The sequence below is a fragment of the Battus philenor genome, unplaced genomic scaffold, assembly GCF_028537555.1.
Source record: "Battus philenor isolate CCGP_79_NKW_IND1 unplaced genomic scaffold, ilBatPhil1.0.hap1 SCAF_13, whole genome shotgun sequence".
Lineage (NCBI taxonomy): Eukaryota > Metazoa > Arthropoda > Insecta > Lepidoptera > Papilionidae > Battus > Battus philenor.
Genome location: NW_027181675.1, coordinates 12,172,398 through 12,185,678, shown reverse-complemented (window position 1 = coordinate 12,185,678; position 13,281 = coordinate 12,172,398). Strand labels below are relative to the sequence as shown.

At 30.8% G+C, this 13,281-nt stretch overlaps 1 protein-coding gene across 4 annotated transcripts; it reads left to right on the top strand.

Annotated features, from left to right (window-relative positions):
- Positions 1 to 403: 403 nt before the first annotated feature.
- On the top strand, positions 404 to 12,251 carry LOC137933304 (uncharacterized). 4 transcript variants are annotated; one of them, XM_068777199.1, is made up of 11 exons: positions 404 to 596; positions 691 to 802; positions 1,161 to 1,292; positions 1,886 to 1,944; positions 4,411 to 4,567; positions 5,042 to 5,210; positions 5,790 to 5,972; positions 6,818 to 6,965; positions 8,222 to 8,857; positions 10,538 to 10,634; positions 11,804 to 12,251. In XM_068777199.1, exons 1-11 carry the CDS (start codon positions 566 to 568, stop codon positions 11,994 to 11,996), a joined length of 1,917 nt encoding a protein of 638 aa, XP_068633300.1. In that variant the 5' UTR covers positions 404 to 565; the 3' UTR covers positions 11,997 to 12,251. The 4 variants fall into 4 exon arrangements, with proteins under 4 accessions (XP_068633300.1, XP_068633302.1, XP_068633304.1 ...); XM_068777201.1 differs by having other exon boundaries at positions 11,791 to 11,871; XM_068777203.1 differs by lacking the exon at positions 8,222 to 8,857.
- Positions 12,252 to 13,281: the final 1,030 nt, after the last annotated feature.

Below are 13,281 nucleotides of genomic sequence, written 5' to 3'. Positions count from 1 at the left end.
CAGCGAATTTAGAATATAGCATCAACAAGCGCAAAACAAAGTGACAAATAAACTGATTAAATAGGTAGTTGTTAATGGATATCGATACCTGTTGCATCTATGCATCTATACAACAGGTATCGATATCTATTAACTATATATATACTCTGTAAATACTAAAAGTGTCGATAGTAAACAAACAAATTATAAAATATTGTTAAGAATTTAAATTAAAAATGCTAAACAAACTAGCGATTATAAGTAACTTAGGAAAATAATGGTATTTATGTGTCACAAATCTAATTTCTTACATTTATCATAATAACAGAAAGTGAAGTTATCGATTTTAAGCATTCTATCATTTTTTGTAACTCATATCGAGTTATCAACATTGCTGTCACCGGACATCACTGCTAAAGTTGAACCGTTTTTATTACAAAAACTATTTTCGTATTTCTATGAAGCGTTACCGAATTTATTTAGGTTAATGAAAATAAACATTTTAGGCCGCTAACGTGCAAAACGTATTTAAATTAGATGATAATACAGCTTAACTTTAAAGAAATATCACGTGTTTACAAATAGAATGGATTTAAACGCGGATTCAACTACGGACGGTGAGTTGAAGACAAATTTGAACGATTATAATTAAAACACCGCGTTGGTAATGTCTTGTCCTTTAATTGAGGAAGTTTATTTATAATGTTTTAGATTATTTCGTGACCGCTGTTCAGATTTTCGACTATTGTGGCGTTGATAGCACAGCGACTTTGCGAGTTGATGCGTTAATGGATAAATTTGCGCCGTTTATCAAAACAAACAAGTAAGTTTATGTTTTGAATTTGTACATTTAATCATATAAATAAAAAAATGTATTATTGTTATGTAAATATAAATATACGTATTGTATATTAGTTGTGAAGTTGTAATATTAATATTTTTAAACTTATTAGTTTATAATCTAGTTTACAATCAAGCATCAAATAGGATTCAGTTAATAATATTTAGTTAATTTCTTCTGTTTGTGGTGACCATCAATATTGTTTTAGTTGTATAATTCTTTTCTTTTCTGTACCTTGTTCAATTACCAAAGGTTTCTATCTTATATATAAACAGCTATATAAGTATTACACTTCAAAAAAAATATTTCACAAAAATATAATAGAACATTTTACTTCCAGGTCAGAATATACTTATTTGAAATCACTTTTAGACCCTGAAGAAAATAACCCAGAGATAACAGTTGCAACATTAGCAACAACTCTAAATAAATACAGTGAAAATCAAAAAATCAAAGTTGATTTGGATGAAAGGTACACAAATTATACAGATATATAAAAATTTTCCTTAAACCTACCTTTTTTAAGTAAACTCATGTGTTATTTAACTTTTTTGTCTATTTTGATTAGTAGTAAGTAAAACTCTACACTGCATTTTTTTTCTTTTATCTTTATATTCATTGTCTTTTATATGTGTAGTGTGCATTAAATATACTATTATTGTTATGGTAATTACACTATTGGGTGATGTGTTTATTATAATATAATGGTCTATGCCACTATGTATTCTCCTCACTAGTGGTTTTTATTATTTATAGCCCGCAATGACAGATAGAAATGGTCATAAGTATATCCATAACTAAGAAAGGAAATATAATATAGCTACCTCTGCTAAAAAGTAGCTATATATTAGTTCTTTTCTTAGTTAGGATGGACTTCCACGAGGTACCATCTGATTCTATTAGATATCTATTATCCATAACTTTATTATTATAGAAAACATGTCTAATTATATGACAAATGTTTAAGCGATCAATTATATTGTATAAACCCACCTTACTTATCTTTTCTAAATATCTAATTTACAATAAGTAAACAATAGCTTTAAGATTCTTCATTATTTTCAGCTTCAATTTGAAGAGCGGGCAAGCACCACATGATTCGGATTCGGGAATTTCGACTGATGGTAAATATTTATTTTATTACTTATAAAATATGCAGGATTTTTTTTTAGTATCATGGTTATATTAAGTTTATAATTGTTTTGATATATGTTCAACTAAAAATTAACATTTTTATAGCCTAGAAAAACACTAGATGTAAGCTGCTTCCAATTGTTTAGAAACCTATTAGATTCCAACCTATTAGAAATCTATCAGGAAGACCTTTGTCCAGCTGTGGATGTTCTATGGCTGAGATGATGATAGGGAGTTAAATTGACATGATTGCCATGGTAACATAATGGTGCGAGATTGCAATGTATTATGGTAACCTGCAGATTCCATTGTATCTATTCTATGGTCATTTTATCTGAATTATAGAAAATTGCCACTTAACATTGTAATAGAATATTGGATCAGATAAAAAGATCAATCCAAGATCCAGCAAATTGAGCTGTACTTGATGCATTATGGCAAATATCTTTAGGCAGGCTTGTCTTTACAGTAAAAACATTACACTGTACATGATAAAATACTTGAAATTGCCAATTGGTTCGACTATGTTGGTTTCAGAATCAAGTCTTAGAGGGACTGGAAAGTAATGTCGCTTTCTTAAGTTAAATTCACACAACTACATTTTTAATAAGTTGTTATTTTTAATCAACAATATGTTCACCTTTGTTATCAACAACCTTTTGCCATCGATTATACAAATCGTCAATGGTGGAGCTTTAAAAATCAAATGTTTTTTTCTGTAAAACATGTCAATAGAATGTTTTTCGGTAAAATATGTTTACAGAAACATTATTGCTTTCCAGTCCCCCTAATATTATACTTTATTTCAAATGTAAGCAAATTGTAAGTAACATATTCAAAGAGTTCAGTGTTAACAATACTGTTTAATAAGTTAATACCAGATTACAATTTTGTAAAAGTACCAAAAATTGGTATTTGTAATAAATTTCATGTCATGTTTGTCATTAACTGAATAAGCTACATGTATTTGTTTTGGCTTAGGTAAAATATGTCATGTCAGTCAGTCTGCAATTTATCAGTGTGCTCTAAAGATAATTTTATATGCAGTGAGATGATAATGTAAGTTTCTTTCTTATTTGAGTTAATTATCTTTTTATGTTTATCATCGGTTTCCAAAATCGTTGTAGAGATCCATGGTGAGCCTTGGAGATTTAGGCCTTTTATTTGCAGCACAAGAGTGTTAAACAATAAGTAATATATTACATATTAATATTATTTTATTTATGCTATTTATTTATAAATATAGGGAAACTTGTTATACTTTTTTAAGCTTTATAAAAGTAATTACTCTTTTATGGGCAACTGTATATGGTATTAGAATTAATATCCATGTAATGTCTCTATATTATCCTCTGTCCATTTGGCTTTGGCTTATAATGATACAATAAACAGTACATTTTACTGGAGCTAGCTGATGCAAATGAAAATAATCACATTTATATTCACCAATACAGTTTTGATATTGTAGATTACACATTAAATCATTACAGGCATGAAATATTATTACTTCAGAAGCACTTTATGGAAATGGTTCCCATAAAATTCAGTACTGCATAGTTGCAAGGCTGCATTGAGAAGGCAAGAGACAAATTTGACATACTCATTAGTATTGCATCAATACTACACTATTATTTTAGTGTTGGTGTTGCCAACAATCCTGTTATAAATTTTAAAAATTCAATAAACAGAAACTAGTGAAAAATCTTATTTTAGTACGAAGGATTGGGTTGTGAAGGTGTCTTTCTTTCTCATGAAAATAACTTTAAATTATAGTAAAAAGCCATGTTTATTTTAAAATAAGGCCATTAATGGACTCAAATTCACATTACATGCCTGAATTATCCATACAAAATTCCTACAGTTGAGGCAAAGGTGTTTTCTGAGAGGATATAGTTAATCTATACTGCATACATAGTGTCTGTGAAGGTCACATTTTGAAGTTTTATTCTTTGGATGTGCCATTTTATTTGCAATGTTATAACTAATCTTTTGTAAGCAGTGGCAATGTTATGTAATTCACTAATGGTATGTTATTGACAAATGCAGTCTCGGATGTCTAAGCATAAAGTGCACAGGTGAAAGACATTCCATAGGTTGCTACAGTCTTACTGAAAATCTAGGTTGCAGGATAATGTCCCGCAGTAGACGCCCAACGGCTAAAATGATGATGATATTCAATGGGATTGAATCTGTAACCAGCAATAGCATGTGCAGAGGTGACTAAATATTTGTCCTTTTCTTACTTAGGATGGACTTCCGCAACGTAACGCCTGATTCCATTAAATATTTAAGAATTGTTAATATACATTATCTGCCTACATTGGTAGGTGCAGTCAAGCCAACATTTTAATTCTTTACTATTGATAGCAGATAAATTATCGTGAACTCACGTAGAACTCCTGCTAGAGGAGTCTACATGGACCACTTGGGAACTAAGAAGTTACATGTCTGAACAGGTTTCCAATTGCTCGAAGATCTGCAGTGCGAGTTGAAAGAGAAAGCTCATTTGGCTCAACAACTGCGCAGTCAGCTCGACTTCACGGACCGGCAGCACGAGGAGGCACTGGCCACCATCACTGCAGAACGAGATTCCTTGCGCGCGCACCTTAACATGTATGTATTCATTGAAGTAGTACCATCAGTGGTGGTCGATCATAAATTGTGAATAAATATAATTGTGACACTTGCTATACACACACTTACTATAATTTTTGGAACGGGCTTCTAAAGATGTATTGGTATGATCACTTGGATTTTCTGGAGTCACGCTGGAGTCTTTCCTGGCTAGCTTCATTCATCAGCAGCATCATTGCCTCTGGAACCGCTATGGCATTTCATCCTCTGTATTACAATGAGACATTTGTGACAGTCATGAATAATGACTGTCACATATACAAGTTTTGCGTTTTTCACTTATAGAGACAATAGAAGGGTAAATTGAAGAGACCTTGCAGATATTCTTATCAATAGTGTTTTCTCACTTACCCAGTTCTAACTCGGGTTTGATTGTAATATAAAAAATAATAAACTGAGAATCTGAAATAAATGTGAAACGTATTTTATAGTTCATATAACTTTATCTTGCAGGCTACGTGAGGAGAATATGACTCTCAGCCACGTACGGCGGGACTACGAAGACGCATGTGACCAACTGTGTCACAGCGAACGCTCACTGGAGGAAGTCAAACGCGAACTGGACATCAACCGTAAGCGCGCCAGGGTGCTTACTGAGCAGGTTGCGATGCTGGAGTCTGAGGTAGTTTTACGTATGTCTCATAGGTATTAGATAATTTGTTACTTGACAAGGTTATGGAATTGAACTCTGTTATGATTCAGATAACATAGAAAACAGTCGAAAAGTTTTTATCTAATGGTAAGGAATTGTAACACAAAGTCATATAACATAAGTCTAATTCTGTTATGTTCATATTTTGATTATAATTTATACAATGAATACTTCTATAATATAGAATGGAAAACATTGTGAACCATATTGAGGAATTAGGAATTGTCCTCTTCTGCCCACTCTTTCTCTCTCTCTCCATCTTTCTTTTAGTCTTTCTCCTTTTTCTTAGATGTCTAAGAATAGCAGTGGAAATATAAATATATTAATGCCAAGTCTAGCAACCACCAAGTAATTGTTGCTAACATTATTATATAAATAATTAAATAAAAATGAATTTATGTTACTTATATGGCTTTAACATTGTTCAAAATCGTGTTTGTGTGGAGGTTTAGGACCCAACATTGAGAAAAATACGACACTATAACATAAACAAAATATTTCAATATTAGTGTGTGCCCACAGGTTTAACGGTTCTATAATTCGTTACAGAAATTAACTCTCCAAGAACTTCTGAACAAGTCCAAAGACGAATGTCATCGTATAAATGAGATGTACGCGAGCCGGCAGTCCGCGTTGCTGGAAGAGAATGAGACGCTGCGAACGGAGCATGCCGATGTTTCAACGCGGCTACAGGACCAGGAGGAGTTCATGCAACAGATCATCAAAGAGAAGGTAACTTTTTTATTCAGATAAATCTAATAACCCAGCTTAATTTTGAATATATGTGTTATTTTAGCTAAGATACTTAGAGAGATTAATTTGCGTATGGGTAGGTATCAATTACGGTTATTCTATAAAACTCTTCAGAAGCAAAAATTTAAAAATGCAATGCAAAAAAGAATGCAAAAATTTATAAATGTACCATGGAGGCCAAAAGTTTCTTAAGAGGCAGCAACCACGAGCCGGTTCATGCGGTTTGAGTAAACCCCAGGTGGACTGGCATAGCTAAGGCCGACTACCTGGAGTTGCTGGATGCCCACAGTGCAATATTTGCCATCATCATGATCTTTGAGGGAAGCCTTAGCTTTGTAGTGGATGTCTGTCTGCGGACCTTTTGTCCAGAAGGGACTCTAACCAAGGCTAAAGCACCTGAGACATAGTTTTTTTTTTGGCCATACATATTTGCCTTAAGGGATTATGAGAAATACCTTAGAATTGCGGTCATAAACAAATTGGTTAATTGCTATGTAATGTATGTTCCATCTGAGTTAGAAGATTATTTATATTCTGGATATGGTGCTTGGGGCTGATGACCCTCGTAGCAGGTTTAAGGAAGCCTTCTTCCAATATCGCTCACCTTCAGAAACCAGGCTTCTCTCTCTACCTAATCAAATTTAAATGATCCAATGCCGGTTTTAAATATATTTGTAGAAGCTAGTTGAAGTTTACTTTTGACAATCCTATATCTATCACTAGGTTATAGAATAATTTTGCTGTTATTCCTATTGTTATTGTATTTATACTATTTCCGTCTAGTCCAATAGTCAAATGAATGATTAAAGTTAAATACTTTACAGGTCCTGCTAGAAATGGAATTAAAGGATGTTTTTAACAAATCTAACCAAGCACATCAACGTTTTGACCGCTCTTTTGACATCAGCTACACGGACGATCAAATGCTGACAGCACTCGATAGTCTTAATGCTGAAAGCCGCTTCTCACAAGGTAATATTTAAGCAGAGAAATTTAACAAAAACATTTAACTCTGTATAGTTTTTACACAAAGTTGTTGTCAAACTAATATCTGTTATTTATAAATTGAAGAAAAAATTGAGATCTTAAAATAAAATTATTTTCTGTAGTTTCTCATACTCATAACATATATGTTTATTACCATAGATTACAGGGTGATTATTTATTAAAGTTGTGGATGTAAGCTCGTTTGTTGTCAATAATTTATATTGTACCAAAAAAACATGATAATATTGTTTGAAAAATCACTTTCAAAATTAGATTATTAAACATTAAAATTAGTTTTTGTTTACTATCTAACCCCTTAACACTGATCAACAGGTAAAAGTTGTTGGCCTCTCGCACTTCAATATAAATAATAAATTAATGCAACATATTTCAGGCATATAAGACTCTTGATTTGTCACTAAATAAGCTATACATTTACCCCTTCAAATTCTTTACTATCTATTTCCAATCACCCTGTATTAATGAAAATTTCACAGTTGACCACAACAAAAATTAATAAGATTTTCTTGTGAAATTCTAATATTACTGATTCACATCAAATGTTATTTTGACTGCTACAGTATTTTTTACAACACTGTTCCAACAAAAAGGCAACCTGAACAAAAATATTCTGGTACTGGTCTGACAACAACACTGCATTGATGGCATGTTTCTTTCCCTTTATATCTTTCAGTCTGCACAAACATATAACAATATCTGCCATTTGTCTATTCAATGCTTTGCAATGCATTTACCTTCTGCAATGTATTATATTTTTCGCTTTATTATTGCACATTCTCTCATTTGGTTTAAAAATTGAAAGTATGTACAAAAATGTTAAAAGTTACGAAAACAACATACTTTATGTTCCAATTCTTAATTTGAAAATATTACTCAAAATATAGATAAAATAATGAAGAACAAAATTTGACATAATTTTTTTAATATTATAAAAACATTTTTAATAAGCACTGGTTATAAATGTCTTTTAAACCTACAAATTTTTATAACAATCGAAAATCTATATAATTAATGAGATAAAATTGATTGGTATGATAAAATTCATATACAACTTATTTTTTTTAAAAAGCTTTTCGAATTTAGAATTTATGGATACTTTCATTAAAATAAATATTATATATATGTGACATATTAGTACATGTCACATATGTATATAATGTCACTGCTTACAAATAACTGCTTTGCTTTACTTGTAACAAATAAAGTTGTTCTTTTAATAGATAATCGTCTATTAGACGAAGAAACATTTACTAAAGAACTAAAGGGCGAACAGGGCCGCCCCACAAACTTGTCACTTTACAACGAAATTCGGCTAAGTTGTATCATGTCCAGGCAAAATGATGTAGAATTCAATTGTTCTGAAATTTTCGATAAAAGTTGCCAAAACACGCAATTACTAGCGACGACATCTACACAAACCGATAACATAAATGATATTGAACCTTATGTGGAAGAAGATAAAGTAGAAATTATAAAGTCCTCAATACATATAGGAATACAAACAGATTTTGTTAATACGGAAAAGCAATCTTGTGGGAATAATAATAAAGTTGAGACTTGCTTTGCTTGCACTAAGTGTTTAGAATGCGAGAAACTAAGAATATACGCGACTAAATTAGAAAATGACATGAATTCCAACAATATGACAGTGAACGAGATGCGTCTAGAGATAGAAGGATATGAAGACAACCTTAAAATTTTGCAGAACATGATAAAAGACGAAACTAATGCAAATAAGGTTTTGCAGACATTAGTAGACGGTTTGCAATCAAATTTAGATTTACTCAATGCAAAATATTTACAAAGTGATGGGTCGGAAAGAGAGACATGCTCAACTCAAGTACAGACAGAGTGTGGTAATATTTAAAATATATATATGTATATAAAAGTTAAATTTGTAGATAGTTTTGTACATGTGGTGTAGTTTGCATGTTTTACCTAGTAGATGTAATTAATTTTATGTATTTGACACATGTATTATACATCATTTTCCTTTCAGCTGTGGTAGGCTATGTTGGGCTATTTTTTGTCAGGCATGGAATGTCCACTCCTGTATATAGTCTTTACTATAGATTGTTTATACAGAGTTAGAAGAGCGAGTGGTCTGCATCCAGCTTCCGAACTGTCTACTTTATGGAAAGACATCCTACACTTGCTGGTCTGTGGTCTTAGCTCCAAAATCTTAAGGCCTAGCAGCCATCTGATTGAGCCTGGGCTATAATGGTTTTTTTTTGTTTGTCTTTGCATCTCTTCAAATGTATCTTTTAATAGTCCAACAAAGTTTTACTAATGTTGTATATGGTAATCCCTCCTATGTTACTTTTATAAAATATTTCATTTATTTTACAAAAAAAATAATGGAAATCATTTATAAACAACGCGTTATACGAGAATGCTTATAGAATGGGAACAGACTAATCTACCCTGTTATAAGAGGGATTGCTGTAAACACCATTAAAATATGTATATATACACATATATATATATATTATTATTATTTTTCTCTAGTAATTAAGTTAAGCTCTATTAAATTTTTATTTTTGGGTACTTAATAGTCTTTGGTAGATAGATTCTTTATCATTATTTAATATATTTAGAAAAGTAGATAAAAAATACTTACTTAATTTCATAGTAATGTTTTAATGTAGTATTGTTGTATGTTATAAGTGGTTACATTTAATAATATTACTCAAACATCATCTCTTAACATATTTAATAATTTCATTTTTTCAATGGATGATTATTTTCTAGAATGATCATGACTGTTTTTTTAGGTATGAAGATGGTTGTGGATAAATTTTAACAAATAGAAATAATAAATATTGAATCTCTTCTTATCTCTTCAGCAATTAGAACAATGTTTTACTAATTTAATGCAATTATGTTACATGCTAATTATAAATTTTGCCTCATTTTAATTTTAGATCAATAATTAAAACAATTTTTTATCATTTGCTCTATAAACCAAAACCATGGTGAGACAATTTTTATTTCTAATGTTTTTAATGAATTTTTAATTATATTTCTCAAAGTATAACACATGTACATACCCTCACTTGGATATGTACAAATACTATGCCCCAGTCGTATATAATAGTATGCAGGGTAGGAAGGATGTATTACATTGAAATCTAACTTGTTAATGAATTAAAGCCTGTCAATAGTGAACATCAGCTTATTTCTGGATAGGTTGGATTCTAGTCTGTGGAGGCGAACACCAGAGTAGGGCCTTCCTTAAACCTGCTACTTGGGTCATCACAATACACCAGGAATTCCCTCTCCCTACAAAATAATAGACTACTTGCACGGTCAAACCATGGAATGCTGAGAAATTATGTCTAGTCAAACTAACCAAAGGACAATTCTAAGATATATGTAGTCTGTGTGATTGGTGATGGAATTTACGAAGTTTTATACCAGTTAAATAACTCGTAAGGGAAATTTGAGACCACTAATGAATTTTAAACTTTATGCATCACTAATAAATTATATACTATATATGCATCTATGTAACATTTTTGGTGTAATGTTTATAGAATATATTTCCGTGTCGACCCAAGTGGAGGTACCTTGCCGCGATTGCGAGAGGCGTAAATCTGATGTACAGCAGAAAAGCCTTAGGAGATATTTTTGGTGCGTTAACATTTTTTTTTATTTATTACAAAATTCAATTCAAAGAATAAGTCGGAAAAAACAGCAAATTTAAATCCTATAAAATAGAGGAGACATAGGATTGACATAAACAAATGTTATTTACTCATAATAGCAACTTCATAGTCATTCAATCCAGAAGTATATGTAATTTAATAGCTCATGTCTGGACCCCCTGAAGAAGCATCAGAACTAAATTACTGTAAAGCGAACTAGGGTAAGCTTAGAACTCCGCTACTTGGCGAAGTTGTAAATTTTCTAAGGGCCTAGAACATTTCAACTAAATCACTTCAAGTAGGGATAGGATAAGCCCTTTTAGAGCTCTGTTACCTGAAGTAGTTGTAAATTGTACATGGGCAAACAGCATTTATCTTCGGTTGATTCTCATCTATTAATATAGTTTCACATTTATTTTTTTAATCATAGTCAGTTTTTTCCAATATTTTAATTCTGTAAAGTAAACATGAAAAATTTTGTTTAAAATATTTTGTGTCTGTCTAAATATTTGTAATCAAGGCGTTTTGATTACAATTATTCTGCTACTGTGAGAGACAATATATACCGGACTTATATTTTCAAGGAAATTGAAACGTGTATTAGTAATATAATTTATTTTACATCTATTATTAGAAATTACTGATAAGCAAATGTACAAAAAGAACAAGTATTATGACCTAGTGAACTAAATAGCTAGGAATAAATACGTAGAGAATTTTTATGCAGTGGAAGTATGAACAGCAAAATCTCTAAATTGCTGAATATTTTAGACCTGTGTGGAACAAACATGAGGTTATTTCTGAATAAGACTTCTTAAGCAACATGACAGGACTTTTTAAATACATCCCGTATTTAAAAAGTCTTGTTGGTGAAGGTGAACGCCATAGCATTGCAAGAAGGCCTTCCCAAACAAACTTATGGGGTTGTCAACCTAGAGCTCTCTACAATGTAATGGAACCAGCACTCGCATGGTGAATGTCGTGATTACTAAGAAGTTACACATATCAATAGAGAAGAAAGTTATTAAATCAAAAGTTATTCTAAATATTATTCTTGAATAGTTCTTCTAAAAGAACATTACAACCCAAGTTTTAATAAAATGTAATATCATATTTCACAAGGCATCTCTCAAATTCCACAGTATGTGATTCCAGGGAACCATTGAAATGCTTGTTCCAAGTGTTTGCTGTTGTTTGTTTCCTGTGCGCCATTTCTCTGCTATACGGTGTCACGAGGCGGCGAAGCGCCCGCTGTGAACGCGAACCTGTTCCCTGGAGGTGGCTGGATGCACAGGACTTGGTGGACTTGCTTCTCAGGATCGAATATGTGGCTGATGTACCTATGTGAATGTATGGAAGGTTATAAAGTGTATCACGTGTCAATTACCAGTGCTGAAATAGTTTTAAATCTTTTAAAATGTCAAAAATGTAATTATTAATTAATAACGTTTTATGAACAACTTGGTGCTTGTAACTTAATATTGGAAATTTTTAATAATTCAATATAAATTGGAATTATTTCTAGAATTTAAATGCATCTGAAAATAATTAGAAATTAAACTTTAGACATGTCATATCATTCTTATACGTTCATAAGGTTTTTTTTAACAACTCATCTCAAAAATAAATCACTTTCATTAATTTGTCAAAATATTAAGTGAATATTCTAAACTATAATTTTCTTTAATAATAATTGTAAATCTCATCAATTTGATTTCATAACAAAATATTATATTCAGCGACAATTTTTTTCATTACAGCAATAGAGAAGCCTAGATTATAAATAAAAACTAGTCTTCCATATGGTGTCCGTTATTAATTTAATAGTAACATATTATTCTAATTACTTGCCTTTGATATGGGCGGTAGTAGCACGTATAATTTTATTGACACATGTTGTTCTTAGGGATCACATTTTCAAATGCAAAATTAATGAAATATGTTTTATAAGAATAATTAGAGTAGAAACTCTAAAAATTATTCATATCAACCTCTCATTGTATTTCAATATTTTCTTCATAAGCTCTTTCCATAGTAAGAAAACACAATCTTAGTCCAATGTAAATAACCCATCTGTGTTTTTGTAGATATATGTTTTGAAATATCAAGTATATACAACGTTCCTTAATTGTCATGTGTATCGTTTTTGCTTTCTTATTTATACTAATATTTACTACTTTTTAACATTCTGCAACCAAAATTTTTCCAAAAATTATCTTAATTTTTCATTTTCCACTAACATTTATTAATAGCATTATTCTTCTATTATTGCCAAAAAGTAGTTTTATAATCTATCGATATTTAGTTGTAAATTGTATTGAATGATATAAACAATTCATAGATTTATTTTAAAATAAAAAGGTGGCATTTTCGAATAAAATAAAATTGTAATAAATAGTGATTCTTGTGATAGTACTTTACAATTTTTAAATGCTATACAAATGTTGTGTAAAAATCGTACATGTAAAAATATCTATACATTCTGTTATAACAGCACAAATTTCTCGTCAAAAAATGTAAATTTTAAATTTTAATACTATTAAATTGAACTTTAAATGTGAATTTGACGAAGATCTTATACTAATAAACATTTTTAAAAAATGCAGGCAGCTAAATAACTTCCATAAATTTAT